Genomic DNA, 27804 nt, shown 5'->3' with positions numbered 1-27804 from the left:
ATGTTGTTCACATACTCAAACACACAGTAATCCACCTGAAACTGAACCTCTCACTACATTCTCACATTGAACACAAAATAAATGATGCAATCAGGATTATTAGCCACAGGTGTGAGGCCCAACCTGATCTGACTGAACAAAAGAAGATCATCAAAGAAAATTAAAAAACAATCTGCTGGTTCTTTCACTGGGAACACTTTTGACGTGCAAAGAGGAATGCCTGCATTCCTCTTTGCACGTCAAAGGCGTTCCCAATCAAATGATCTTGTTTTGTTTAAACAGATCAGGTTGGGCCACACAACACGCAATTTTTAGGACAGCAAAAATGATGAGAAAACTCTTCAGCTTCTTGGTAGCTTTAATTCTCTTCAGTCTGGTGTCTTTTGCTGGGGTTTTACTCTACAGCAAAGACAGCTTTTTGACCTATTTAACAACAACATATCCTGTGGCAAATGGAAAATATTCATTTTCCAGGAGGGTAAAAGAGACTGAAGACCCAAAAGTCGGCCAAGGAACGACACATATGCCGGCCTCTATGAACAAGACTTTGGGACCCTGTACTGACCCCCCTCCAAATCTTCTGGGACCTCTCCAAGTGAAGTTTAACTTAAGTCTGACTTTGGAAGAGGTGATAAAGGAGATCAGTCCTGCTCTCCAGGAGGGAGGAAGGTACAAGCCGCCAGACTGCATCGCAATACAGAAGGTAGGTGAAGGAGTGGAGAAGCAAATGAATTTATTTTTTAAAAGAAGTGAAAATAATGATAAAAAACAACTGCTTGATTTGGAAGTGTTTACTATTTTTTATAATAGTGGAATTTATTTTAAAAATGGATATCTCAACTAAAAGTATTAGTCGTAGTTAAGTTACTGTGTTGCTGTCGTGGCTTTGGATACATGTGATGTGGCAGTTATGTCACTGGACCTTACCTAACCCTTAACTTTAGAGCCTGACTGTACAAGGGCATACAATATGAAATATGAGAGAAATTCATACAGCACATAAATAACTGGATTGCCTGAACATAGTATATAGTGTTTGATTAATTTAAAGCAATTTCAACTCTTCATCATATGTTGAGCAAATCTGAGCTGCAGATCTGACATTATTCCTAACTGAGAACAAATACTTCTACTTATTGATTTGTATGAATGAGATTCGGTAAAAGAAAAAAACTGCACCTCCCACTGCAGCCACGATGCCATGAATAGCTCAGCTGTAACCAACAGTCACATGACAAAAAATCAGGGACTTCTCAGCTGAACTGGACTGAGCTTCAGGAGACATATATGGAAACTAAGTTTCAAAAATCTATAGTATAATATAGTATTTTTTTCCCCAGCATTGTTAACACCTTATGACACTTGAAAAAAATTGTAGATGCTGATTCTTGGTATTTAAATTTTTTGTAAGTTAGATCATTCAAGAAGTTCAACTTCAGGTTTATAACTTTGCCATTCTGCCCAGAAGACATTGTGGAGTTTTCTCTCTGTCTCTCGTCTAGCCACACTTTATATTACAGGTAAATATCAATCTACAATGAGCAAGAATTTCATTTAACAGGGCCAAAAAAAATACTCAGTTTGGGGTGTAGACGGTGAAAATAATTTTCACACTATCATGCATTTCTTTTACTTAAAAATGGACAAAAGGGCATTTTATGATGTATTTTATGACTTGTTTTATTTTTAATGTTTGATTTTTATGTAAAGCATCTTTGAGAAAACACTGTTATGCATGTACTTTGATGTCCTGCTGGATTTCCCTGCTGACGTCTGACGTTACGGTGAGCGTATTGCGTCACTTCCTGTTGTAGCGCTGTGTTTAGTGATGGCTGATCGAGGCTTTGTTGTATGGAGGACTAAAAGTGCCAAAATTAAATAAATAAATACGTCATTAAATAATTAATTAAATATGTCATTAATTAATTAAAATTGGAATTAAATATTTCATTAAATAATTAAAATTGGAATTAAATATGTCATTAATTAATTAAAATTGGAATTAAATATTTCATTAATTAATTAAAATTGGAATTAAATACATAAATGTGTTATTAAATATGTCATTAATTCATTAAAATACCAATTCATTTTAAGTAAAAAACATATTTCATTATTTCACTATTTAATTAATTATTTCATGGTCCTTGTGTTGCAGTGGATCATGAATTTATTTTATCTGTCAACCTCGCCTGTCAAAGTCGGTGGGCGGATCCTAACACCTGATTGGTTACCCTGCACATCAAGTCAAGGCAAATCGATTCCAGATAATGGATTGACGCAGAGCTTGTGAACACATTCCGATACACTGGGTGGCGCTATTCACCTCTACGTTGGTTTGGATACTCAATAAAACAAAACTTTATTAGCAACCGCTAAAGACTCGGTCCTCTTTCCCAAATGTTGATACATGCGGTGCAAGACAAATTTTCCTTTAGCATTTCCTTTAGCATCTACTCGGCGCGCCACGGCTCGTCTCGGTTTAGTTGTTTTTCCATTACATTGAGTACCACCTCATCGTGGGTTGAGTCGTCATAGCACGGTGGCCCGAAAGTCCCTTACCGTCATTTCTGTGCGACACAAACGCAATGCAACAATGTACATGGAGGCGATAGTACACCTGCTGCTCGGTCTGTGGCTTTCTGTCAGATTCAGAGTAATAGAAGAGTCGGAGAAAGCTGAGAGCGGCGAGTCGAAACACTCAGGAGACACACAGGAGAGTTTGGGAGGCGATACAGCAGTATCAAGCTGAAGACGAGGATATGAACGAGACGACATATGAGGGTAAGCTAATGCTAGTTCGCTAGCTATCGTGTATCAGTCCTGTGAACGACCCTGTAATGGCTGCAGTTTGTCGCTATTAGGTATTAAAATATGTATGCTGTGTATGTGTTTCAGATGCTCTCTGATGAGACTTCATGGGATTTACCTGAAGCAGCAGCACATGAGCCTGCAGTGGCACAAGGTGTAGAGGAGGAGGGCAGAGATGTACAGGATGCACTGATGCACTACGTGTCATGCAAAGTTATTCTTCTTGTTATACTTCTGTTTTTCTGTCCCCGGACTGCTATTGTTTTCTTTAATGCAATTCTGACAATAAACTTTTGTAGATGTGTCTATGCTATTGTTTGTTTGTGAAGGTTAGCAAGATTAAATAAAAAATTAAACGCCAAAACATTAAAACAGCTGTTTTAAGAAAATACCAGTTTGATAAATCAGTATTGCTTTGGTGTAATTCAGTCACCAGAATTATGAACCATAAAGGAGTTTGTGTTAAAACATGTTAAATCCCATTAAACACAAATACATTATTAGGGAATATAGAATTGTTTGGTTCAGACTGTTGACTCTTTTCCTACCAGTGTCTTAACAGACAAAATGAAAAGTTATGATGCAATCACATAAGTCACAAAATAGTTTATTAGTCAGCAGCAAAATCAAAACTATTTACAATGTGAAAAGTACAAACTGTGGTGGGCCTCTCCTACAGTGGAGGGCTAAAAGTAAAACTATATACAACTACAGGTGCTGGTCATATAATTAGAATATCATGAAAAAAGTTGTTCATTATTTCAGTAATTCCATTCAAAAAGTGAAACTTGTATATTATACTCATTCATTACACAGAGACTGATATATTTCAAATGTTTATTTCTCTTAACTTTGATGATTATACCTGAATACTAACAAAAATCTCAAATTTGGTATCTCTGAAAATTAGAATATTGTAGAAAGGTTCAATATTGAAGACACCTCTAATCAGCTAATTAACTCAAAACACCTGCAAAGGCCTTTAAATGGTCTCTCAGCCTAGTTCTGTAGGCTACACAATCATGGGGAAGACTACTGACCTGACAGTTGTCCAAAAGACAAGCTTTTTCGTGATATTCTAATTATATGACCAGCACTTGTAAATCTCAAGTCTATGGGAGGTGGACTCGCTCACACTCGCCGGCTGCCCACTGCCTACCCAGCTACCCCAACTGCCCCAGCACACCCAGGAATGACTGGTTGAAGGCAGTATTCTGGGCCATCTCCTCCCGCTGCAAGGCAGCTTCATTCTCTCTTGCCTCGCTGAGGAGCAACCAGATGTTCTCATCATGCTGGGCATGACTCCACTCCTCCTCAGCCTGCATCTCCACAAGTACGCTAGGAAGGTCCAATTTTCTGTGGCCCCCTTTCCTCTTGCCTAGACCAAAGACAGAAAAGTGATCAGAGTCAGCTTTAATGGCCAAGTAAGTACACAATATACACAGAATTTGGTTTCGGCTGTTGGTGTCATCCTAGGAATATGGAAGAGAATAATAAAAAATAAACAATAGAAAGAGGAACAGGGAGGAAAAAGAAATAGTAGTAAAATAGAACACAATATAAACAGAAATGTACAGCTAGACTGGAATGTATGAACACATTAGCAAAATGGTAATTGCTATAAACACAGTAGTGGTGATTTTTGTGTACAGGGCACTGTAGTCCAAATGTCCAGGGTGAGTGGGGTCTCTGATGATGTTTTCTGCAGTCCGTACTATGGGCTGTAGTCTGTTTCTGTCCTGCTGTGTGGTTGATCCTGAGGTGCACAGGACAGATTGTATGACTGCAGTGTAGAACTGGATCAACAGCTCATGTGGCAGGCCATGTCTCCTCAGCTGTCGTAGGAAATACATCGTCTGCTGAGCCTTTTTCAGGAGGTCCTGAGAGATTGTAGTCCCCAGGAGCTGGAAGGACTCCACAGCTATGATGTGATGTGTTTAGCCACCCGTCCATCCATTTTCAATCATGATCATGTCTTTGATACTTTAATAAACTTCTGGCACTCTTCGCTTTAACCAAAGCACAAGCAGTAACTGCTCCACCACAAACAAAAACGACGTGGTGTGAACTTCATTTCATCCTGTGCACATTTTGGAGTTGCTAAGAAGAGCTGTGTTTTCTCATTTTTATGTATATTTTCATTCAGTTTCACAGCTACCTAGTGACTATAAGAAGAATGGTTGCAATACTACACCGCACCAGAACGTAAATTAATTAGAGTGACTTACTTGTTAAATCAATGGAAAATAAATGCAGCTGCATGTGTTCTGTTTATGTGTCACTGTAGCTACATGTAGCTTTCATCAGGCGTTCCTGAGCTGGCTGCTGCACAGTTTGCATTTACACCTGCCTCAATTCTTGGTCATTGGTCTCGTTGTTCTGATCATGCTTGCAGGCATTTACACCTGTAGTAATAATAATACGAAAATCAACCATGCTCTCTGTTTACCGTGTCTTACCGGTGATAAGACGTTGCTGTGACGTGCTGGTGTCGGTGTCCGAGCTGGTGCTGGAGAGGAGACAGGGCAGCCGGGGGCTCCGCGACGGAGGTGGAGTAGGCTTCGCATGTGGAAAGGGATTCTTGAACAGAAATAAACACTCACTCTAAGTACAAGAAAAACACGGCATGCTGACTGAAGTATTAGCTTCTGAGAGCTAAACGTTAGAAACAGCAGCACGAAATACAAGCAGAGCACGGAGTTAGCGCCGATGGCTAACTAGCTATCTTATTGTCTGCTACAGGAGACAACGACGTTACTTTCTAAAAATACTTGTTTGCTTAAAAGAAGGTTGCCACCAATGGAATAAATGATGTATAAGTTTCTTGAAGTCACAAACACTCACCGTCCTCGAACGTCTCCAAAAATGCAGCGGCTGAGTCTCCCTCCTGTTGCTCGCCGGTGCGGTGCCAGTAAATAGCTTCCATTAAACCTCTTCCAACACCTCCTGGTTGACCCACGCCGGCCGTTGTGGTCCTGGGTGGACCGATAGTCACTTTTGAGCTTTTTCAGCTTCTCCCTACACTGCTTCTGTCCTCTTTATATACAGTCTACTGTATATGTGAGCGGCCATCCGCTCAGAGACCTCCTGATAAACTTTCTCCGTCCAGCTCTCTCTGTATTCTTTGGTCCGCCACCAAAGACAAAGTCTCGACCTCTTCATTCACCCACGGTACAGGTCTGGCTGTCACATTAAAATTATGAAGAACAGAGAGTTTCGTGAAGAGCAATGCACACCGTCGCTGTTTACAGTCATTTTTTAATGCAGGATTTTGTTTTCGTGCTGAAGTTGCTCTGTGTCGTCACTCCCTGTCCAATCAGTGGCCTGCACTATGTAAACGCCACATTATCGGCTCATCTCAGCTCGCTGGGAACCTCAGCCGAGAAGGTGCTGAAAATTAGTCCGTATGGAAACGCTCGCAAACAAAGATGAGACGAGCCGTACCGTGCCGAGTAGATGCTTGTGGAATCGCGGCTAAACAAAGACGAGCGGAGCCGTGCCGCGCCGAGTAGGTCCTAAAGGAAAAGCGCTCGACACTCTGAGCATCGCTGCAATTTGACAGGCTGGTAATCCACAAAGAACGTGATGTTCCAGAACTTCCCTCGGTATGCCAAACGCCCTGGTCCCTGTGTGTGCTCCTGTTGCACCCTGGTACCAGAAAACCGGCGGAGTACTTCCTCTAAATTTGCAGTCACTCTACGGTCAACATCTTGGTCGGAAAGTGCGGACATAACTTCAACAACTTCAATAAATTCCTCTGCTTTACACGCTACATGCTCGCGGTCAGCAGGTCCTGCTTCCACATACTCTGCAAGGTCTAAAATATCTCTCACCAACTCTCTAGAAAGTTCACAGCGACTCTCCCTCTACACAGCCTCCATGTTTAGAAAGACTTCTACTTCCGGTTTCAAGGCAGACAAAAGCAGTGGATTAGACTAGATTCACGTTAGTCCCGCCCACGGACTTTGACGGGCGAGGTTGACAGATAAAATTAATTCATGATCCACTGCAACACAAGGACCATGAAATAATTAATTAAATCGTGAAATAATGAAATATGTTTTTTACTTAAAATAATTGTTATTTTAATAAATTAATGACATATTTAATAACACATTTATGTATTTAATTCCAATTTTAATTAATTAATGACATATTTAATTCCAATTTTAACTAATTAATGACATATTTAATTATTTAATGATATATTTATTTAATAACACATTTAAGTATTTAATTCCAATTTTAATTAATTAATGACATATTTAATTCCAATTTTAATTAATTAATGAAATATTTAATTCCAATTTTAATTAATTAATGACATTTAATTAATTATTTAATGATGTATTTATTTATTTAATTTTGGCACTTTTAGTCCTCCATATTGTTGAAGCTTCGACACTTCATTCAAAACATGGTTCAATTACTCGAGGCTTCACTGACACACAGTGCTCGAGTAGGACATCTAGTGGTCAATAAAATGAAGTGCAATCGATTCATACTGATTGGTTCATGGATCGTTTTGGATTTGATTCGCAATGCACGTTCCTGTTTGACTACACTAGATGATTGTATCTGTGCTAGTGGCTACAATAATGATAATATTACTAGTAATAATAATGACAATAACTATTGAAGAGCATGTTTCTTATTTGCCATGTTTGTCTGTAACCCGATATACTCTTCACTTATATTCTGTGTTATGAAACATTTAAACAGTGCTGCTACATTCATGAGATGTGCTCTATAAATACAGACTGATGTAATTTTCACATGGGGCTGGTGCAAATACAGATTATATTGTGGATTTTGATAAAGTATGTCATGGTGTTAATTGGTAAAGAGGTTGGTAAAGAGGGTGTGCTTGAAAACAGATCAGTGGGTGTGCTTGTGTAACTGGATATGATTTTTTTATATAGAAATAACAATTTATCAACAGTTTTCGGACTCAAGGGGTTTCTTCTTTTACTATCTCCACAGCCCTGAAAAAAACCTGTTCACACAGCACAGATGAGCCTGGTATCACACAGCATACACTGGACCTGTGAAACAATCACTTACCAAAGTCAATAATAATTTGAATGCATTCAAGTAATTTTCCATTCCATTGAAATTGGGCATTGGCTCCTACAGGCATGCACTTCAAGGACAACAATAGTGTAATTATATTTTCTACAGCAGCATCATTGTACATGAGGGCTTGCCCTGAGTTTTCCAGTGTAAATACCGGTGAAATAAAAATAACATTTGTAGTTATCTTGTTACCCGGCAGCAAATGGAAATTATGCCATGCACAGGACCTTTTCCTGATTGGCTCCTGCTGCAGCTCTATCTATCTATCTATCTATCTATCTATCTATCTATCTATCTATCTATCTATCTATCTATCTATCTATCTATCTATCCATCCATCCATCCATCCATCCATCCATCCATCCATCCATCCATCCATCCATCCATCCATCCATCTATATCTATATATACACTACTAATTGTCAAAGCAACTAAGTCAAAGCAACTAACGACAGCAACAAAACCAACCTACTCTGCGGAAAATCATTGAAATGAACGACACTAAGGGATCTCCTATCCCGGAACACACTCGATCCCGCCCAGTGAGTCGCATAACAAACCGAACCAATCAGGTGATTCGAAGCAGTTGAGTGCTTCAAACGTCACTGAAGTGATTCAAACGTCATGAGTCACGTGACCAAAACACGCCTCGGCACAGTGGCTCGATACGTTTGCTTCATGAGCTACAGCGCATGTGTCGAAGCTTCGGGTATCAGAGGACCATCACTAGCTGTGTTGTGTTCTGTGACTGTTGTAGCTTATCCACTCCATCTAATTTGATATTCATTAAATCTGTGTAGCGGTAATATTTGAATCGTAACATACACTCGTTTTCTTCACGCACCCTCTCAGTACTTAATTCTAAGTTAATCTGTTATCTCTGTCCGCTAGCCTAGCACTTAGCATGGCTTCTCCCTCTTCCTCTCCTTCTCTTTCCTGCTCAGTGTGTCACATGTTTAGTTACTCCTCTGCCTCCTTTAGTGATAACGATACCTGTAATAAATGCAGTCTGTTTGTAGCTTTGGAGGCGAGGCTCTCTGAATTGGAAGCGCGGCTCCGCACCATGGAAAACACCCCGCTAGCTGTTAGCCAGGCCCCCTTAGCCGGTGCGGACCGCAATAGCATAGCTGCTAGTGTAGCTTCTGCTAGTGTAGCTTCTGCTAGCCGTCCCCTAGCAGCTCCCGAGCAGCCGGGAAGTCAGGGTAGCTGTGTGACAGTTCGTAGGAAACGTAGTCCGAAGCTCAAGCCCGCTGTCCCGGCACACCACAAACCGCTTCACGTTTCTAATCATTTTTCCCCACTCAATGACACACCCGCTGAGAAACCAACTCTGATCATTGGCAGCTCCGTAGTCAGAAACGTGAAGCTAGCGAGACCAGCGACCATAGTAAAATGCCTCCCAGGGGCCAGAGCGGGCGACATAGAAGCAAATTTGAAACTGCTGGCTAAAGATAATCGTAAATACAGTAAGATTGTTATTCATGTCGGCAGTAATGACACCCGGTTACGCAAATCGGTGGTCACCAAAATTAGTGTGGCATCGGTGTGTAACTTTGCCAAAACCATGTCGGACTCCGTAGTTTTCTCTGGACCCCTGCCTGATCTGACCAGTGATGATATGTTTAGCCGTATGGCATCGTTTCGCCGCTGGATGTCTACGTGGTGCACTGCAAACGACGTTGGCTTTATAGACAATTGGAGCTCTTTCTGGGGAAAACCTGGTCTGATTAGGAGAGACAGCATCCATCCCACTTTGGCTGGTGCAGCTCTCATTTCTAGAAATATGGCTGATTTTATTAGAACTCCTAAAGCATGACAACCCAGAGTTCAGACCAGGATGCAGAGTTGTAGTCTTCCACACCTCTCTGCAGTTTCCTCTCAGCTGTCACCCTCCAGTAATTAGGTTAGCTTTATTGAGACTGTGTCTGTCCCCCGACCACCAAAATTCAATAAATTACGCAAATCAAAAATAAACAAAAGACATAGTAACCATAAAAATCTAATTAAAATTAATACCACTATTTCAACTGAGCGAAGAAACAGGACAATTAAATGTGGTCTGTTAAATATTAGATCTCTCTCGTCTAAATCTCTGTTAGTAAATGATTTGATAACTGATAACCAGATTGATTTGTTCTGTTTGACTGAAACCTGGTTGCAGCAGGAAGAATATGTTAGTCTAAATTAGCGTTTCTCAAATAGTGGGGCGCGCCCCCCTCGGGGGCCGCAGAGGCATGTCAAGGGGGGCGCGAGCGACTGGGAGGAAAAGGTCCTTCAACACGGAACTAATTAGCTAAACTATTGTTTTAACGTCGGCATGTTTTTCGCAGCGTACAACAATACTGAAATTGTGCTGACCCCATAGAATGTATATGCCATAGATATAAATAATAATAATAATGATCTTCTGTATATATCTACGGTATATGCACTGGCCGTTCAGACTCCGAAGTACAGACTCCAGAGAACGGGAGAACGCATCGTTAATGTGCAGTCGGAACACCAGCGTACTTGATCACGTCACATACTCCTCTCATCTCCTCCGATTATTTTTACCAGCGATGTCAAACATACGGCCCGCAGGCCAAAACCGGCCCGCCAGACGGTCCATTTCGGCCCGCAGGTCGGATAAAAATTACTGTAAATGGTAAATTTGTAAAACTGTAAATTTAAAATAATTTCTAGACCTTGACAAGTTGTTCTGATCATAAAGTAAAATACTAGATTGTTCAGTTCCAGATAGCTGTGACTGAATGTTTTGTGTTTTTGTAGATAAACTGTTATCTGGCAGTTAGAATGCATGTGTAAATGACGAACTGAGGCATAATAGGCTACTGTTGAAACCGAACGTATTTTCCGTAAGAAATTTCAGGTTCATAATGTTTTGTAAAAAGATAGTTCATTAAATCTGAATATTTTCACAATGTACTTTTTTTTAAAAAAAACTAAAACAAAGGGGAAAAGTTGGAGTTGTGGTTATTTATAGGTTATTATGCTGTGATTTTACTGGTGGGGCCCACTGGAGATCAGATTGGGCTTTATGTGGTCCCTGGACTAAAATGAGTTTGACACCCCTGATCTTTACTGTGAAAAACAACAAAATGGAATCAGATAAAATAACACAGCCCTGCATATTCACATTTTAATATTAAAACAGTTTTTTTATATATATATATATATATATATATATATATATATATATATATATATATATATATATATATATACACACACAAAGTTATGGGTGGGGGGGTGCGGAAGTTTTTTGTCCTCCGAAGGGGGGCCCGACAGAAAAAATTTGAGAACCACTGGTCTAAATGAATCAACTCCTACTAGTCATACTAACTGTCACGTTCCTCGAATCACAGGCCGAGGAGGAGGAGTGGCAGCAATTTACCTCTCTAGCTTAAAAATGAACCAGAGACCTAAACCTAGTTACAGTTCATTTGAAAATCTTACTCTCAGTCTCTCTCATCCAGATTTAAAAGCTCAGAAACCAGTTTTATTTGTTGTTGTATATCGTCCTCCTGCTCCTTACTCTGAGTTTTTATCTCAATTCTCAGACTTTTTATCTGATTTAGTGCTCAGCTCAGATAAAGTCATTATTGTGGGTGACTTCAACATTCATGTTGACGTGGACAGTGACAGCCTTACGACTGCTTTTAATTCCATATTAGACTCAACTGGGTTTTCTCAACATGTAAATAAACCAACTCATAGTTTTAATCATACCCTTGACCTCGTTCTGACTTATGGCATAGAAATCAAACAGTTAACAGTATTTCCCCAGAACCCTCTTCTTTCTGACCATTTTATGATAACATTTCAGTTTACAACAATAGATTGTATAGGAGTTAAGAATAAATATCATTACAGTAGATGTCTGTCTCACAATTCGGTGACTAAATTTAACGAAATAATACCCTCTCTATTTAGTCCAGCACCACTTACTGATATAATGGAAGGGAAATATTATAATTTTACCCCCACAGAAGTGGATTATATTGTTAATAATGCTGCAGCCTCACTGCGTACAACACTTGATAGTGTTGCACCTGTAAAAAAGAAAGTTATATCTCAGAGAAGACCTGCTCCTTGGTATAATTCCCAGCTGCGAACTTTAAAGCAGGCGTCCCGAAAGCTGGAAAGGAAGTGGTACTCCACTAATTTAGAGGAAGTTTATGTAGCTCGGAAAAATAGTCTAGTAATTTATAAAAAAGCTCTTTGTAATGCCAGGACAACATATTATTCATCTTTAATAGAGGAAAACAAGAACAACCCCAGGTTTCTCTTCAGCACTGTAGCCAGGCTGACAAAGAGTCAGAGCTCTGTTGAAACTTGTATTCCTTTAGCTTTGAGCAGTAACAACTTCATGAGCTTCTTTACAAATAAAATTATTACGATTAGAGAAAAAATTAATCTGGCCCTTCCTGCAAATGTCACAGATGTATCATCGAGTACAGATACTTTAGAAGTGGCTGTAAGACCAGATGGATATTTAGAATTTTTCACCCCCATACATCTCTCTGAACTCATTTCAATAGTTTCTACATCCAAACCATCAACATGTCTTTTAGATCCTATCCCAACTAGACTGTTCAAGGAGGCTTTACCTTTAATTAATTCCTCAATGTTAGATCTGATTAATCTCTCTCTAGTAACAGGTTATGTACCACAGGCTTTTAAGGTTGCTGTAATCAAACCTTTACTTAAAAAGCCCACTCTAGATCCAGATGTTTTAGCCAACTATAGACCAATTTCCAACCTCCCATTTCTCTCCAAAATTCTGGAAAGAACAGTTGCAAATCAATTATGTGAACATTTACAAAGGAATAGCTTGTTTGAAGAGTTTCAGTCAGGCTTCAGAGTGCATCATAGCACAGAAACAGCTCTGGTGAAAGTTACTAATGACCTGCTCATAGCGTCAGATAATGGACTGGTCTCTACACTTATTTTATTGGACCTTAGTGCAGCATTCGATACAATCGACCACAAACTTTTATTACAGCGACTAGAACATTCTATTGGCATTAAAGGGACAGCACTGGACTGGTTTAAATCCTACTTATCAGACAGGTTCCAGTTTGTGCATGTCAACAATGACTCTTCTGAGCATACTAGGGTTAATCATGGAGTTCCTCAGGGTTCTGTCTTAGGACCAATACTGTTCACATTATACATGCTTCCCTTAGGCAATATTATTAGGAAGCACTGTATTAATTTCCATTGTTATGCTGACGACACTCAATTGTATTTATCTATGAAGCCAAATGAAACTAATCAGCTAGCTAGACTGCAAGATTGTCTTAAGGACATAAAGACCTGTAATGACCTATAATTTCTTACTACTAAATTCAGACAAGACTGAAGTCATTGTATTTGTAACAACCAATCTCCATCATATCTTGAAGACCTGATAGTACCATATTATCCTAGCAGAACTCTTCGCTCTCAGACTGCAGGCTTACTTGTTGTTCCTAGAATCTCTAAAAGTAGAATGGGAGGCAGAGCCTTCAGTTATCAGGCGCCTCTCCTGTGGAACCAGCTCCCAGTTTGGGTTCGGGATGCGGACACCCTCTCTATTTTTAAGACCAGGCTTAAAACCTTCCTTTTTGACAAAGCTTATAGTTAGGGCTGACTGGGGGACCCTGACGGGGTGAGCTGGTGTTTTCATTTGCAAAACTGACTTCCCCTCTTGACGTCCCTTTAGTCTGCCCCTAGTTATGCTGCTATAGGCCTAGACTGCTGGGGAACCTCTCTGGATGCACTGAGCCCTTCTCTAACTACCTATGTATTTACTATATATACACCATTATTGCATTACATTCACTCTGTTTCTTTCTGTGTCCTTTCTCCGAGTGTCCCTGGTCCCAGAGCTGGATGCTTCAGATGTGTGGCTGTGTTTTATGGTCCTTGTGTCCCACCCCCCACCTCTCTATCTCTACCCCTCTACCTCTTCCCCTCTACCTCTATCCCTCTATCTGTATCCCTCTATCTCTACCTCTACCCCTCCATCTCTGTCCCTCTACCTCTTCCCCTCTACCTCTATTCCTCTATCTGTATTCCTCTATCTCTACCTCTACCCCTCTATCTCTACCTTTCTACCTCGTCTGTCCCTCTCAACCCACCCGGCCAGCAGGCAGATGGGTCCCCCCACATTAGAGCCGGGTTCTGCTCGAGGTTTTTTTCCCTGTTAAAAGGGTGTTTTCCTTGCCACTGTCGCCTTTTGGCTTGCTCTGGGGGTCAGGCATATGGGTTCTGTAAAGCGTCTCGAGACAATTTGACTGTAATTGGCGCTATATAAATAAAATTGAATTGAATTGAATTGAATTGAATTGAATTGAATTGAATTGAATTGAATTGAATTGAACTGAGTGTTTTGAAAAGTGCTATACAAAAAAAATGTATTATTATTATTGTTGTTGTTGTTGTTGTTGTTGTTATCATTATTTATTCCTTCATTCCTATTCCTTCATTTTCTTTTGATTAGGTGGCAATCATCATCCCATTCCGAAATCGGCATGTGCACCTGAAACAATGGCTGTATTATCTCCATCCTATATTGATGCGGCAGCAGCTGGACTATGGTGTGTATGTCATCAACCAGGATGGAGATGGAGTGTTCAACCGGGCTAAACTGATGAATGCAGGATATGTTGAAGCCCTGAAGCAATATGATTATGACTGCTTTGTCTTTTCTGACGTAGACCTGGTTCCCCTAGATGACCGCAACATCTACAAATGTTTTGACAATCCCAGACACTTGAGTGTGGCTATCGACAAATTTAACTTTATTTTACCCTATGACACCATCTTCGGTGGGGTCTCTTCATTTTTCAAGAATCAATTCTTGAAAATTAATGGCTTCCCTAACACTTACTGGGGCTGGGGTGGTGAGGATGACGATATCTATAAGCGAACCCTCTTCCGTGGGATGTCCATTTCTCGGCCTGACTCTGAAACTGGAAAGTACAAGATGATCAAACATAACAGAGACTTGCACAATGAGGCCAATCCAAAGAATCCTGAAAAACTGATACACACAGAGACGACCATGGATGAAGATGGGATTAATTCCCTGAAATACACAGTCAAGGAGATTGTGAAGGGTGCATTGTACACTTTTATCACTGTGGATATTCAGGCTCCAGCAAGCTAAAAAACATTTAAAACTACATTTGGCATTTGATAAATTTGAGTGAGACATAACATTTTTTTAAAATTTGAAGGTATGTTGAGGTATTTAGAGATAAAATACAACACGTTATCAAAGATTAAACCAGTGATTTTTACATTTTTATTTTTATTTTGCCTTCTGGCATCCTAAAAGAAAGCAGGATACAGTCACGCTGACGGACTGATTCTTATGTGATAGCAGAAGTACTCAGGTCTGCCACTTTAAGGAAGGACAACAATCCAGAATGTATGGCTCGTAAATGATCTACACAGGTTGATGCAAAGATTAATATTTCTGTCTGAGATCTGACGATTACTGATCGAGGTCAAAGTCTATCTTGAAACCAGTCCCTATGAATAAATAGTATATGGTGGTGAAGGGATTTTATATCTTGTTTTACATTTATTTGTACAATTATTAATTTCAATCAATCAATCAATCAATCAATCAATCAATCAATCAATCAAAATTTATTTATAGAGCACTTTACAACACTCAAAGTGACCAAAGTGCTTTCCAGTTAAAATCAAACAGTAAAATTAGAAATAAAAGCAAATTAAAAGAAAGCAACAATAGAACACATAATAAAATCAAATGAAATCAAATAAAATGAGATAAAATAAGATAAAATGTCACCACATTACTGAGTATTAAAAGCCAGTCTGAAAAGATATGTTTTGAGCCGGGGTTTGAAAAAGCCAAAGTCGACGATGGTGCGCATGTCAGGGAGCAGTTTGTTCCAAAGTCTGGGCCTAGTGACTGAAAGGGCTCGATCACCCTAGTGTTTGTACCTGGCATAATTTAGTTCTATTGATTCCTATTGGATGTCTGACAGAAATGCAACATCTTTTATATTTTTATTGTTGTCATATGGGACACAGGGGAAAGGTACTATGTCAGTGAGAAACCTGTTATTACATTTGTTGTTGAAAATTGTTTATACTGTTGTTTTCACTATTTTTGGTTGTCACAGTTTAAGAATGACAATTGGATGATTATTATTGTGGCAGTAATGCAATGGTGTATGTATATGTTTCTTTTGGATGGAAGGGGTTGATATTTATTCATAACCTTTGCAGCAAACATAGCATTCTGTACAGTACCCATATATATGATGATGTCTTGTGGTCAGAACTGCCTTTGGACAATCGATCTTCTCCTACAAAGCAATAACAGAATGGAATAAGCTTCCCACTGAACTAAAGGCAATAACTGATTTTAAAAACTTTTCTAAAGAGAATAAAAAATGGATCCGGAGAAACCAAACCTGTCAGCATTGACAGTCCTTGAAATGACGTTTTGTTTTTTTTTTGTTTTTTTTTTAATCGTGTAAATGTGAGAACATGAGATCCTTTTTTAAACAAATGTGATGCATTGCTTTTCTATCTTTACTTGTTTCTCTCTTGCCTGCCCCAAGGACTGCAGATGGAAACTAGCGAGTACGCTATAATCTGGTACAGATTATAGCGTACTCGACCAACACACACCGGCAAAGTAAGGCATATTAAACTAGCTAGCAGCAGTGTCACACACATGAAGACAATGAGCAGAACGATCTTCAGTGGGAAGTTGACGGGCCGGTGGTACGGCTGGAAACCCACTGGACCGCCCTGCTGCAGAATGGCCTGATGGGCAGCGTGAAGCCCCTCCCCCAGACTGGGAATCAGGTTGTTGTTATGGCGACCGGGAGGGTTATTTGGTTGGTTGTCCTCGTCTTCATGGTCGCCCAGCAGGTGTGAGTGAAGGTCAAACACGTATCCAGCTGTGAATGTCCAACCTTGTGTTTAACATTCTTCTGTACATGGTCCCTGTGAAATAAACTAATCATAATAAAAAAAAAAGTTTCCATTGTAACTGTCTTGGATCATATCAGGTAATTTGACCTGTCACTTTTGTCACAAAAGGGAAAGTAGGAAAGACAGTGTCAGATTTGCTCATAGTTTGCTCACAGCAAAAATCCTGCAATTCTTTTTTTTTCTTTGACTGAAATAATCAGATGTTGATCTCTGCTTTAAATCAGCTCTGGTTTAGTTAGTATGAAGTGCTACAGACTGAAATTTATTTAAATGCCAAAGTGCCTCAATTATGTCTAACTTTTTCAGATCTTCATTTCCAATCACCATAACTTTTTGACGGTGTCTACAGTTTTTAAATTACTTACATCAAGACACACAAAGTTGTTTGGTCGTCAATAAGCCAATCATCATCTAAAGTGCACTGCAGTAAAGCCAGAACTTCTTTATCAAAAAGTATGGATGACAATGACAATAATCTATTCATTCTATAACATATTATGTTAAAGGACATAATTAGTGCTTAAACTGTCCATCCATTTTCTTCTGCTTATCTGGGGCTGAGTCGCAGTGGCAGCAGGCAAAGCAGGTCATTCCAGACGTCCCTCCCACCAGCGACGCTTTCCAGCTCATCCTGGGGGATCCTGAGGCATTCCCAGGCCACACAAGATATATAATCCCTCCAGCGGGTTCTGGGTCTGCCCCGGGGTCTCACTGAGGAGCTTCTTAACTATCTTGGCAACCTCTGCCACGGATATGGGCAAAGATACCTCCGAGTCTTCATACTCTGCCTCCTCCAGGAATGACGTGTTTACAGGATTCAGGAGTTCCTCCAAGTGCTCTTTCCACCGCCTGACAATGTTCCCAGTATGGGTCAGCAGTTCTCCACCTCGACTGTACACGGACTGAGCAAAGCCCTGACTCCCTTCCCTGAGGCGTCGAACGGTTTGCGAGAACTTCTTCGAGGCCAACCAAAAGTCATTCTCCATAGCCTCCCCGAACTCCTTCCACAGCTGAGTTTTAGCTTTCACAACTGCCGCAGCTGCAGCCATTTTGGCAGACCAGTACCTGTCAGCTGCTTCAGGCGACCCCCGAGCCAGCCAGGCCCAAAAGCGTCCTTTTTCAGTCTGACAGCTTCCCTCACTGCTGGTGTTCACCAGTGAGTCTTTGGGTTGCCGCCGTGACAAGCACCAGTGGCCTTCTGGCCACAGCTCCGAACAACCGCCTCTGCAATGCAGGCTTTGAACATGGCACACTCAGACCCCATGTCCTCAACCTCCCCCGGGATGCAGAAGAAACTCTTCCGGAGGTGGGAGTTGAAAACCCCATGGACAGGGTCCTCCGCCAGATGTTCCCTCACTACACGCTTGGGTTTACAAGGTCTGTCCGGCAGTCTTCCCTGCCATGAAATCCAACTCACCACTAGGTGGTGATCAGTTGACAGCTCTGCTCCTCTCTTCACCTGAGTGTCCAAAACATACCACCGCAGGTCTGACAATACGACTATGAAGTTGATCATCAACCTTTGACCTAGGGTGCTCTGGTACCAAGTACAATTATGAGTAGCCTTATGCTCGAACATGGTGTTTGTTATGGACAATCTATGACTAGCACAGAAGTCCAATAACAGAACACAACATGGGTTCAGATCGGTCAGGCTATTCCTCCCAATCACCCCCTCCAGGTTTCTCCATCGTTGCCCATGTAAGCGTTGAAGTCCCCCAGGAGAACTATGGAGTCCCCAGGTGTTACCCCTTCCAGGACACCACCCAGAGAAGGCTGAATACTCTGAACTGCTGTTCGGCGCATATGCACAGACAACAGCCAGAGTTTTCCCCTCTGTAACACGAAGTCGCAGAGACGCGACACTCTCGTTCTGCGGGGAGAACTCCAACAAAGCGGCACTCAGCTGGGGGCTCATGACTATCCCCACCTCTCACCCTGGGCAACTCCGGAAAAAGAGAGAGTCCAACCCCTCTCCAGGATTGTGGTTCTGGAACCCTTGCTGTGCGTGGAGGTAAGCCCAACTATATCTAGCTGGTAATACTCCACCTCCTGTACCAGCTAAGGTTCCTTTCCTAAACAGTGACGTGACGTTCCATGTCCCCAGGGCTAGTCTATGTCACCAGGGGGTGGTGCGCCAAGGCACCCGCTCCTTCCTACTGACCGGTGGGCAGAGCACCAGACCCCGATTTCCTGCCCTGCAGGTTGTGGTCCTACTGCCCATGTTTCTTCTTTGGGCTGTGCCCGACTGAGCCCCCCAGGACGCCAAGACTCAGCCACCAGATGCACTCTTGCGATGCACTCTTGCAAGGTAGCGGCTTCACCTTTTTGTGCTGTCATTAGGGTTTTTCTTAATCGCTCTTAGTCTGGTCTCTCCCCCAGGACCAATTTGCCTTGGGAGACCCTACCAGGGCCTAATGCCCAGGACAACATAGCTCCCAGGATCACAGAGACATTCAAACCTCTCCACAATGATAAGGTGGCAATTCGACATCAGGTGCTTAAACTGTGTTTAAAGTAAATATGAGAACAACCTTATAGTTTTTTAGGGGTTAAAAAGGTTGGCTTTTATGATTTTTATTAGAACGCTTTTAGACAGAATTATGATTTAAGCAAACATATGATATCATGGTTTGCACTTCAGGCTATTTTCATGCCTCAGAACTCAAGTTCAGTTGAATGCCAACATCAACATATTAACCATGTATATCACATAACTGAAGCAGTAATGAAAACAAAAACAAATCTCCAGGGTTAATACGGTGAACTATGGTAAATGGCTTAATCTCCATCAAAGCTCTGGGAAAATTAAGGAATGTGCCTGTAAAAAAAAAAAAAAAAAATAGTTCTTCCTTTACAGCAATGTCAGTAACACTTTGTTAGAGTCACATCTTATGTACTTCAGGTATAATTGGCTGGTGGATATAATCTACAGTGAATACACTACAGAGCCTCAGCAAACCTAATCTGGGTCATATACTGATAAGAACAGTTAGAAATGACACAAGCTGCACAGTACAAAAGCAGAAAATGTCACAATATGAGAAAATTCTGACCACAGACGCAGCTCATACAGAGGACATTACATTGCCAAAATTTCAGCTGTCTTTGAACCACACAAGCATTCATTGCTAAAAGGGACACCACACTCCTTTAAGAATCCCATTTTTGACCAAACCCTGCTCAATGTACCAATTTTAGTTCAGACAACCAGTGTTTTTCATGTCAGCTAGGACAATACTTGTATTTAAATGATGAAGGGGTTAGAACGGTGGTGCATGAATTATATGGAGCAGCATGGCCTCCAGGTGTCACACAAAAATTATAAACGCTTCACTGTTGTTCCTCTGTTAGAACAGTGATGCAGTTTAAGGCCACTGTCCCAAAAACACAGAAGTGCCACTAGAGGTCGCTGTTAGTTTAACATCAACCTGCTGTATATATAATGTAAATGAGGTCATGAATATGGTGTTGTATGGCTGTAAGAGGACTCCTGGGGCTCTCAGAAATATCTGGTTGAGCTTGTTCCAGTGTCACAGTGGTTTAGTTGAGCTTGTTCCAATCCTGAAGAACAGTAAAGTTTATTCCAAACAGTCCCTGCACACTGGGAGCAACACTTTTGTAACCACATTTGTCAGACAGTTGGTACAAGTTTTATGTGAACTGACTATGACAAATCCATAACCCCACTTCCTGCTGTTGAACTCTCACTGCTGCAGAGCACAGCAAGGTTTGAAATGTTACTTACTTTCTATTTCATTCACTGACAAAAAAAACAAAACAAAACAAAACAATTCAATACAATACAAAAACAAGAGTTTCCAAATTTCTAAATGAAAGGGAGCAGGAAGAAGAATAAACCTATGTAATCTTCCTCTTTATAAATGTAAAAGATTTTCGCTTTAAATCGAACTTAAAGTCTAACTTTGCTGGGCAGGTAAGTGGTTCATAGCAACTATTGTCAGGATTTCTTTGAGAAGGGATGATTTCTTTCCCCTCTTCCAAAATAAAGGCAAAAATTCCCAGAAATAAATCCTAAACAACAGCTTTACTGGAGAACAGATGACATTAGTGTTATGGACAACATTTCATTACTTGAAAACATACTCTCTCTTACACTTTGGTTTTATCAATTTTTACCCTTATTTACACTGTTCTGAATGAGATTTTATTGTCAAAGCAAAGACTTGGACTAGGTTTACTGCATTTGTGTGTAGCATTCTCCAAGTCAACGGCAGCATGAGTCTGCAAAAATACAGTAAGACCTTACAAGGTTATCTCTAGTGGTTTAAATACCTTTACCAATATTCAGTTATTGATCTAAAGAAGACAAAAGTTCAAAATCATTGGTTTTACACCAAATATTAATTTACTAGCTGCACATTGTCCTGATGATTCTGTCTGTGAATCAAAAGTGATGAAGTACAACACGGTAGCTGAAACCAAACAAACAACCTGTAATTCATCACTGTGACCTCAGCAGCTCTCTGAACTTTAATGGGAAAAATGACAAAATGATTGACAAACGCATACATATGCGCTTTAACAGAAGTTGAGCACGCATATTTGCAGCTTTGTAGCTGAGCTAATGACATTTACTGTTGAATTTGTCAATGCGTACGAGTCTATTTCACTGAAATGAACATCGACTGTTTGTCATGTGGCTCAAACTGGCTGCTTTGTTTCAGTGGAAAAATGTGTGTAAGTGTGTATTGATGTTACATGAAATCCAAATCCCAATGCAGTTTATGCTGTATTTATTTAACACTATGTGTTCTGGATCACACTTATTTGAGTACTTGAGCAGTGCAAAACACAACATAGAAGCACGTCCACTGCTGTGTTGTGTGTTAGTTTGTGAGTTCAGTGGAACAGATCCAGAGCAGAACTTCAAGCTGAACTCGGGTTTGTTCTCAGAAACACTCAGACCCTCAGCAGCCTCCCATCAGAACAACACCAACATACATACCAACAACATAACAACCTTTTTGCTTAGTCTAAAAGCTCTTGGAAGTCAGATACACAATAAACGAGTTCATACAAGGAACTGAAAGCAATGTTGTTCACATACTCAAACACACAGTAATCCACCTGAAACTGAACCTCTCACTACATTCTCACATTGAACACAAAATAAATGATGCAATCAGGATTATTAGCCACAGGTGTGAGGCCCAACCTGATCTGACTGAACAAAAGAAGATCATCAAAGAAAATTAAAAAACAATCTGCTGGCTCTTTTATTGGGAACGCCTTTGACGTGCAAAGAGAAATGCAGGCAGCAGAGCTCTGAGTGGGCTGTTGAGTACACAACACGCAATGTTTAGGACAGCAAAAATGATGAGAAAACTCTTCAGCTTCTTGGTAGCTTTAATTCTCCTCAGTCTGGTGTCTTTTGCTGGGGTTTTACTCTACAGCAAAGACAGCTTTTTGACTTATTTAACAACAACATATCCTGTGGCAAATGGAAAATATTCATTTTCCAGGAGGGTAAAAGAGACTGAAGACCCAAAAGTCGGCCAAGGAATGACACATATGCCGGCCTCTATGAACAAGACTTTGGGACCCTGTACTGACCCCCCTCCAAATCTTCTGGGACCTCTCCAAGTGGAGTTTAACTTAAGTCTGACTTTGGAAGAGGTGATAAAGGAGATCAGTCCTGCTCTCCAGGAGGGAGGAAGGTACAAGCCGCCAGACTGCATCGCAATACAGAAGGTAGGTGAAGGAGTGGAGAAGCAAATGAATTTATTTTTTAAAAGAAGTGAAAATAATGATAAAAAACAACTGCTTGATTTGGAAGTGTTTACTATTTTTTATAATAGTGGAATTTATTTTAAAAATGGATATCTCAACTAAAAGTATTTTATTTACACTACCAGTCAAAAGTTTGGACACACCTTCTCATTCAGTGGTTTTTATTTCATTATTTTCTGCGTTGTAGATTAATACTGAAGACATCAAAACTATAAAAGAATATATATGGAATTATGTTAAAACCAAAAAAGTTTTACAACTTAAATGTTTATTTACACATTTGTTTTGTCCATTTGAAAGTAAAGCAGAGGTTTTATTTTTCCTTGTAATTTAAAATTCTGTACTGACAACATCAACATTCACAACATTCTACAATAAACTGAATCTGAATTGATTCTATTTAGTTTGATCAGTTACAATATAGACCCTGACAGTTTATAGGTTTTGTTTAATTCACCTTTTTTCTCCCACACACAATATAATTAAAATATACATGTTTCCTTCTCATCAAACTACAATACACCACAAACACATAAGTGCAATGGAACAGTCAGTTCCATTAATTATGATGCATATGAAAAAAATAAAGACAATTGCAATTAAAAAAAAATTCTACAGTTCTGGTTGATCTTTAATTAGTCCTGAACCTTTGTTGTAAAAGATTTATGTGTAATTAATGTGACCTCATTTGGTGAGATGACTGTGCATTAAGTTACTGTGTTGCTGCCGTGGCTTTGGATACATGTGATGTGGCAGTTATGTCACTGGACCTTACCTAACCCTTAACTTTAGAGCCTGACTGTACAAGGGCATACAATAAGAAATATGACAGAAATTCATACAGCACATAAATAACTGGGCTGCCTGAATGTTGTATGTAGTGTTTGATTAATTTAAAGCAATTACAACGCTTCATCATATGTTGAGCAAATCTGAGCTGCAGATCTGACATTATTCCTAACTGAGAACAAATACTTACTGATGTTGTTAGGACTTAACCCCAGAACCCACAGATGGGTTTGAACATATGTTATCTGTTAAAAATCTCCAAAATTGCATTGTCTATCAAAAAAAATAAAAAAGACATTAGATTGTCAACTTTCCGATAATCCATGAACTAGTTATCTGTGACATGCAGTTCTCCATGTCAAAACTTTAAGCTTAAAATTGTGATATTTTATCACAACCATTTTATTTGACAAAATAAGTCATTTGCATGAATGAGATTCGGTAAAAGAAAAAAAAAACTGCACCTCCCACTGCAGCCACGATGCCATGAATAGCTCAGCTGTAACCAACAGTCACATGACAAAAAATCAGGGACTTCTCAGCTGAACTGGACTGAGCTTCAGGAGACATATATGGAAACTAAGTTTCAAAAATCTATAGTATAATATAGTATTTTTTCCCCAGCATTGTTAACACCTTATGACACTTGAAAAAAGTTGTAGATGCTGATTCTGGGTATTTAAATTTTTTGTAAGTTAGATCATTCAAGAAGTTCAACTTCAGGTTTATAACTTTGCCATTCTGCCCAGAAGACATTGTGGAGTTTTCTCTCTCTCTCTCATCTAGCCACACTTTATATTACAGGTAAATACCTATCTACAATGAGTAAAAATATCATTTAACAGGGCCAAAAAAAATATTCAGTTTGGGGTGCAGAGGGTGAAAATATTTTACACACTGTCATGCATTTGTTTTACTTAAAAACGACAAAAAGACATTTATTGAACCAAACTTCTTTCATTTTCTTTTGATTAGGTGGCAATCATCATCCCATTCCGAAATCGGCATGAGCACCTGAAACACTGGCTGTATTATCTCCATCCTATATTGATGAGGCAGCAGCTGGACTATGGTGTGTATGTCATCAACCAGGATGGAGATGGAGTGTTCAACCGGGCTAAACTGATGAATGCAGGATATCTTGAAGCCCTGAAGCAATATGATTATGACTGCTTTGTCTTTTCTGACGTAGACCTGGTTCCCCTAGATGACCGCAACATCTACAAATGTTTTGACAATCCCAGACACTTGAGTGTGGCTATTGACAAACATAATTTTCACTTAGCCTACAAAACCTACTTCGGTGGAGTCTCTTCATTTTTCAAGAATCAATTCTTGAAAATTAATGGCTTCCCTAACACTTACTGGGGCTGGGGTGGTGAGGATGACGATATCTATAGGCGAATTGTCTTCCAGGGGATGTGCATTTCTCGGCCTGACTCTGAAACTGGAAAGTACAAGATGATCAAACATAACAGAGACTTGCACAATGAGGCCAATCCAAAGAATCCTGAAAAACTGAGACACACCCAGTGGACCATGGATAAAGATGGGATTAATTCCCTGAAATACACAGTCAAGGAGATTGTGAAGGGTGCATTGTACACTTTTATCACTGTGGATATTCAGGCTCCAGCAAGCTAAAAAACATTTAAAACTACATTTGGCATTTAATAAATTTGAGTGAGACATAACATTTTTTTTTAAATTTGAAGGTATGTTGAGGTATTTAGAGATCAAATACAACACGTTATCAAAGATTAAACCAGTGATTTTTACTTCTTTTTTTGCCTTCTGGCATCCTAAAAGAAAGCAGGATACAGTCACACTGACGGACTGATTGTGATGTGATAGCAGAAGTACTCAGGTCTGCCACTTTAAGGAGGGACAACAATCCAGAATGTATGGCTGGTAAATGATCTACACAGGTTGATGCAAAGATTAATATTTCTGTCTGAAATTTGACGATTACTGATAGAGGTAAAACTCTATCTTGAAACCAGTCCCTGTGACTAAATAGTATATGGTGGTGAAGAGATTATATATCTGGTATTGCATTTACTTTTACAGTTATTAATATGCATAATTTAGTTCTATTGATTCATATTGGATGTCTGACAGAAATGTAACAACATCTTTTGTATTTTTATTGTTGTCATTACTGTTACTGTAGGTGTTCATTGTAAATATGGGTCACACAGAAAAGGTACTATGACAGTGAAAAACCTGTTATTAGATTTGTTGTTGAAAATTGTTTTTACTGTGTATCATATCAGGTAACTTGACCTGTCACTTATGTCACAAAAGGGAAAGTGGGAAACACAGTGTCAGATTTCCTCACAGTTTGCTCACAGCAAAAATCCTGCAATTCTTTGATCTCTGCTGTAAATCTACTCGGATTGAGTTAGTCTTAATTGATCTAGAGTGAAATTTACTTAAATGCCAAAGTGCCTCTATTATATCTGACCTGTTCAGATCTTCATTTCCAATCACCATAACTTTTTGACGGTGTCTACATTTTTAAATTACTGACATCCAGACACACAAAGTTGTTTGATTGGTCATCAATAAGCCAGTCATCATCTAAAGTGCACTGCAGTAAAGCCACAATTCCTTTATCAGCAAGAATGGATGACAATGAAAACAATTTGTTTATTCTATAACATATGTTGAAGGACATAATTTGTGCTTAAACTCTTTAAGGTAAATGTGAGATGTTATATGGCTCATACATGTCAAGTTATGATATGAATGAAGGATTTTTATGGGACAAAAAATGTGTGTTGAAATGGAGAGGGGATCTGAAAGTTGTTGACTGTTCTAATTTAATTTCATGATGGTACAATTAGCTTTCATACATTTTAAAAAAAATTGTACACTGAATACTCATCTCAGGGGAATTTGGACATTCTGCTTGCTGGAGATTCTATAAAATATATATATGTTTTAAAAAATAATGCAAAAAATATATATGCAATGTGTCATGTATCCTCATTTTATTCATTGCTATGTTAAATAAATAAACTCATATTTTTGTTGAAAAAAGTTTCTGAATACTATTCATTGTCTCCTTTTTTTGCATTTACATGGACAGAAAAACTAAAATGCTGAAATCCTTTTACAATCCCATTTTTGACCAAACCCTACTCAATGTACCAATTTTAGTTCAGACAACCAGTGTTTTTCATGTCAGCTAGGACAATACTTGTATTTAAATGATGAAGGGGTTAGAACGGTGGTGCATGAATTATATGGAGCAGCATGGCCTCCAGGGGTCACACAAAAATTATCAACACTTGACTGTTGTTCCTCTGTTAGAACAGTGATGCAGTTTAAGGCCACTGTCCCAAAAACACAGAAGTGCCACTAGAGGTCACTGTTAGTTTAACATCAACCTGCTGTATATTTAATGTAAATGAGGTCATGAGTATGGTGTTGTATGGCTGTAAGAGGACTCCTGGGGCTCTCAGAATTATCTGGTTGAGCTTGTTCCAATGTCACAGTGGTATAGTTGAGCTTGTTCCAATCCTGAAGAACAGTAAAGTTTATTCCAAACAGTCCCTGCACACTGGGAGCAACAACTTTGTAACTATATTTGTCAGACAGTTGGTACAAGTTTTATGCTAGCTGACTGCGACAAATCCATAACCCCACTTCCTGCTGTTGAACTCTCACTGCTGCAGAGCACAGCAAGGTTTGAAATGTTAGTTTGTTAGTTTCTACTTCATTTATTGAAACAATTCAATACAATACAAAAACAAGTTTCCAAACTTCTGAATGAAAGAGAGCAGGAAGAAGAAGAATTAAACCTATGTCATCTGCCCCTTTATAAATGTAAAAGATTTTGGCTTTAATTTATACTTAAAGTCTAACTTTGCTGGACAAGGTCAGTGGTTAATAGCAACTGTAGTCAGAATTTCTTTGAGAAAGGATTATCTCCCTCCCCTCCTCCAAAATAAAGGAAACAATGCCCAAAATTAAATCCTAGATAACAGCTTTACTAGAGAACAGATGACATTAGTCTTGTGGACAACATTACATGAAAACATACTCTCTCTTTCACTTTGGTATCAAAGAAAATTCTGGGATAGTGTGTAGCATTCTCCAAGTGAACAGCAGCATGAGTCTGCATAAATACACTGGATGGACAAAAAAAAGTTACCATCTGGATTTAACTGAGCAGGTAGGTAAGAGCGGGGCTGCACAGTGGTGTAGTGGTTAGCACTTTCGCCTTGCAGCTAGAAGATCCCTTGTTCACGTCCCAGCTTTCCCGGGATCTTTCTGCATGGAGTTTGCATGTTCTCCCTGTGCATGCGTGGGTTCTCTCCGGGTACTCCGGCTTCCTCCCACAGTCCAAAAATATGGTGAGGTTAATTGATCATTCTAAATTGCCCGTAGGTG

At 39.7% G+C, this 27804-nt stretch overlaps 2 protein-coding genes across 3 annotated transcripts; both read left to right on the top strand.

Annotated features, from left to right (window-relative positions):
* The first annotated feature begins 274 nt into the window (after nt 1-274).
* Nucleotides 275-16905, top strand: LOC111569747 (beta-1,4-galactosyltransferase 1-like). Of its 2 annotated transcripts, XM_055007293.1 has the most exons (3): nt 275-703; nt 14378-14474; nt 14595-16905. In XM_055007293.1, the coding sequence occupies exons 1-3, from the start codon at nt 326-328 to the stop codon at nt 15044-15046; spliced, it is 927 nt and encodes a 308-aa protein (XP_054863268.1). In that variant the 5' UTR covers nt 275-325; the 3' UTR covers nt 15047-16905. The 2 variants fall into 2 exon arrangements, with proteins under 2 accessions (XP_054863268.1, XP_054863267.1); XM_055007292.1 differs by having other exon boundaries at nt 14378-16905.
* A 5268-nt stretch (nt 16906-22173) lies between these two features.
* Nucleotides 22174-25179, top strand: LOC111569749 (beta-1,4-galactosyltransferase 1-like). Its single transcript, XM_023272077.3, has 2 exons — nt 22174-22575; nt 24379-25179. The coding sequence occupies exons 1-2, from the start codon at nt 22180-22182 to the stop codon at nt 25045-25047; spliced, it is 1065 nt and encodes a 354-aa protein (XP_023127845.3). The 5' UTR covers nt 22174-22179; the 3' UTR covers nt 25048-25179.
* Nucleotides 25180-27804: the final 2625 nt, after the last annotated feature.

This window comes from Amphiprion ocellaris, chromosome 22 (assembly GCF_022539595.1).
Source record: "Amphiprion ocellaris isolate individual 3 ecotype Okinawa chromosome 22, ASM2253959v1, whole genome shotgun sequence".
Classification (NCBI taxonomy): Eukaryota; Metazoa; Chordata; class Actinopteri; family Pomacentridae; genus Amphiprion; species Amphiprion ocellaris.
Note: the sequence above shows the minus strand (reverse complement) of the source record. Positions and strands in the feature narration are given on the sequence as shown.

Excerpts from the sequence above, each read along its gene's own strand:
- LOC111569749 (XM_023272077.3), top strand. The coding sequence starts at position 22,180 with ATGTTTAGGACAGCAAAAATGATGAGAAAACTCTTCAGCTTCTTGGTA. Across the intron at positions 22,576-24,378 it reads ACTGCATCGCAATACAGAAG|GTGGCAATCATCATCCCATT; the intron begins GTAGGTGAAGGA and ends TCTTTTGATTAG.
- LOC111569747 (XM_055007292.1), top strand. The coding sequence starts at position 326 with ATGATGAGAAAACTCTTCAGCTTCTTGGTAGCTTTAATTCTCTTCAGT. Across the intron at positions 704-14,377 it reads ACTGCATCGCAATACAGAAG|GTGGCAATCATCATCCCATT; the intron begins GTAGGTGAAGGA and ends TCTTTTGATTAG.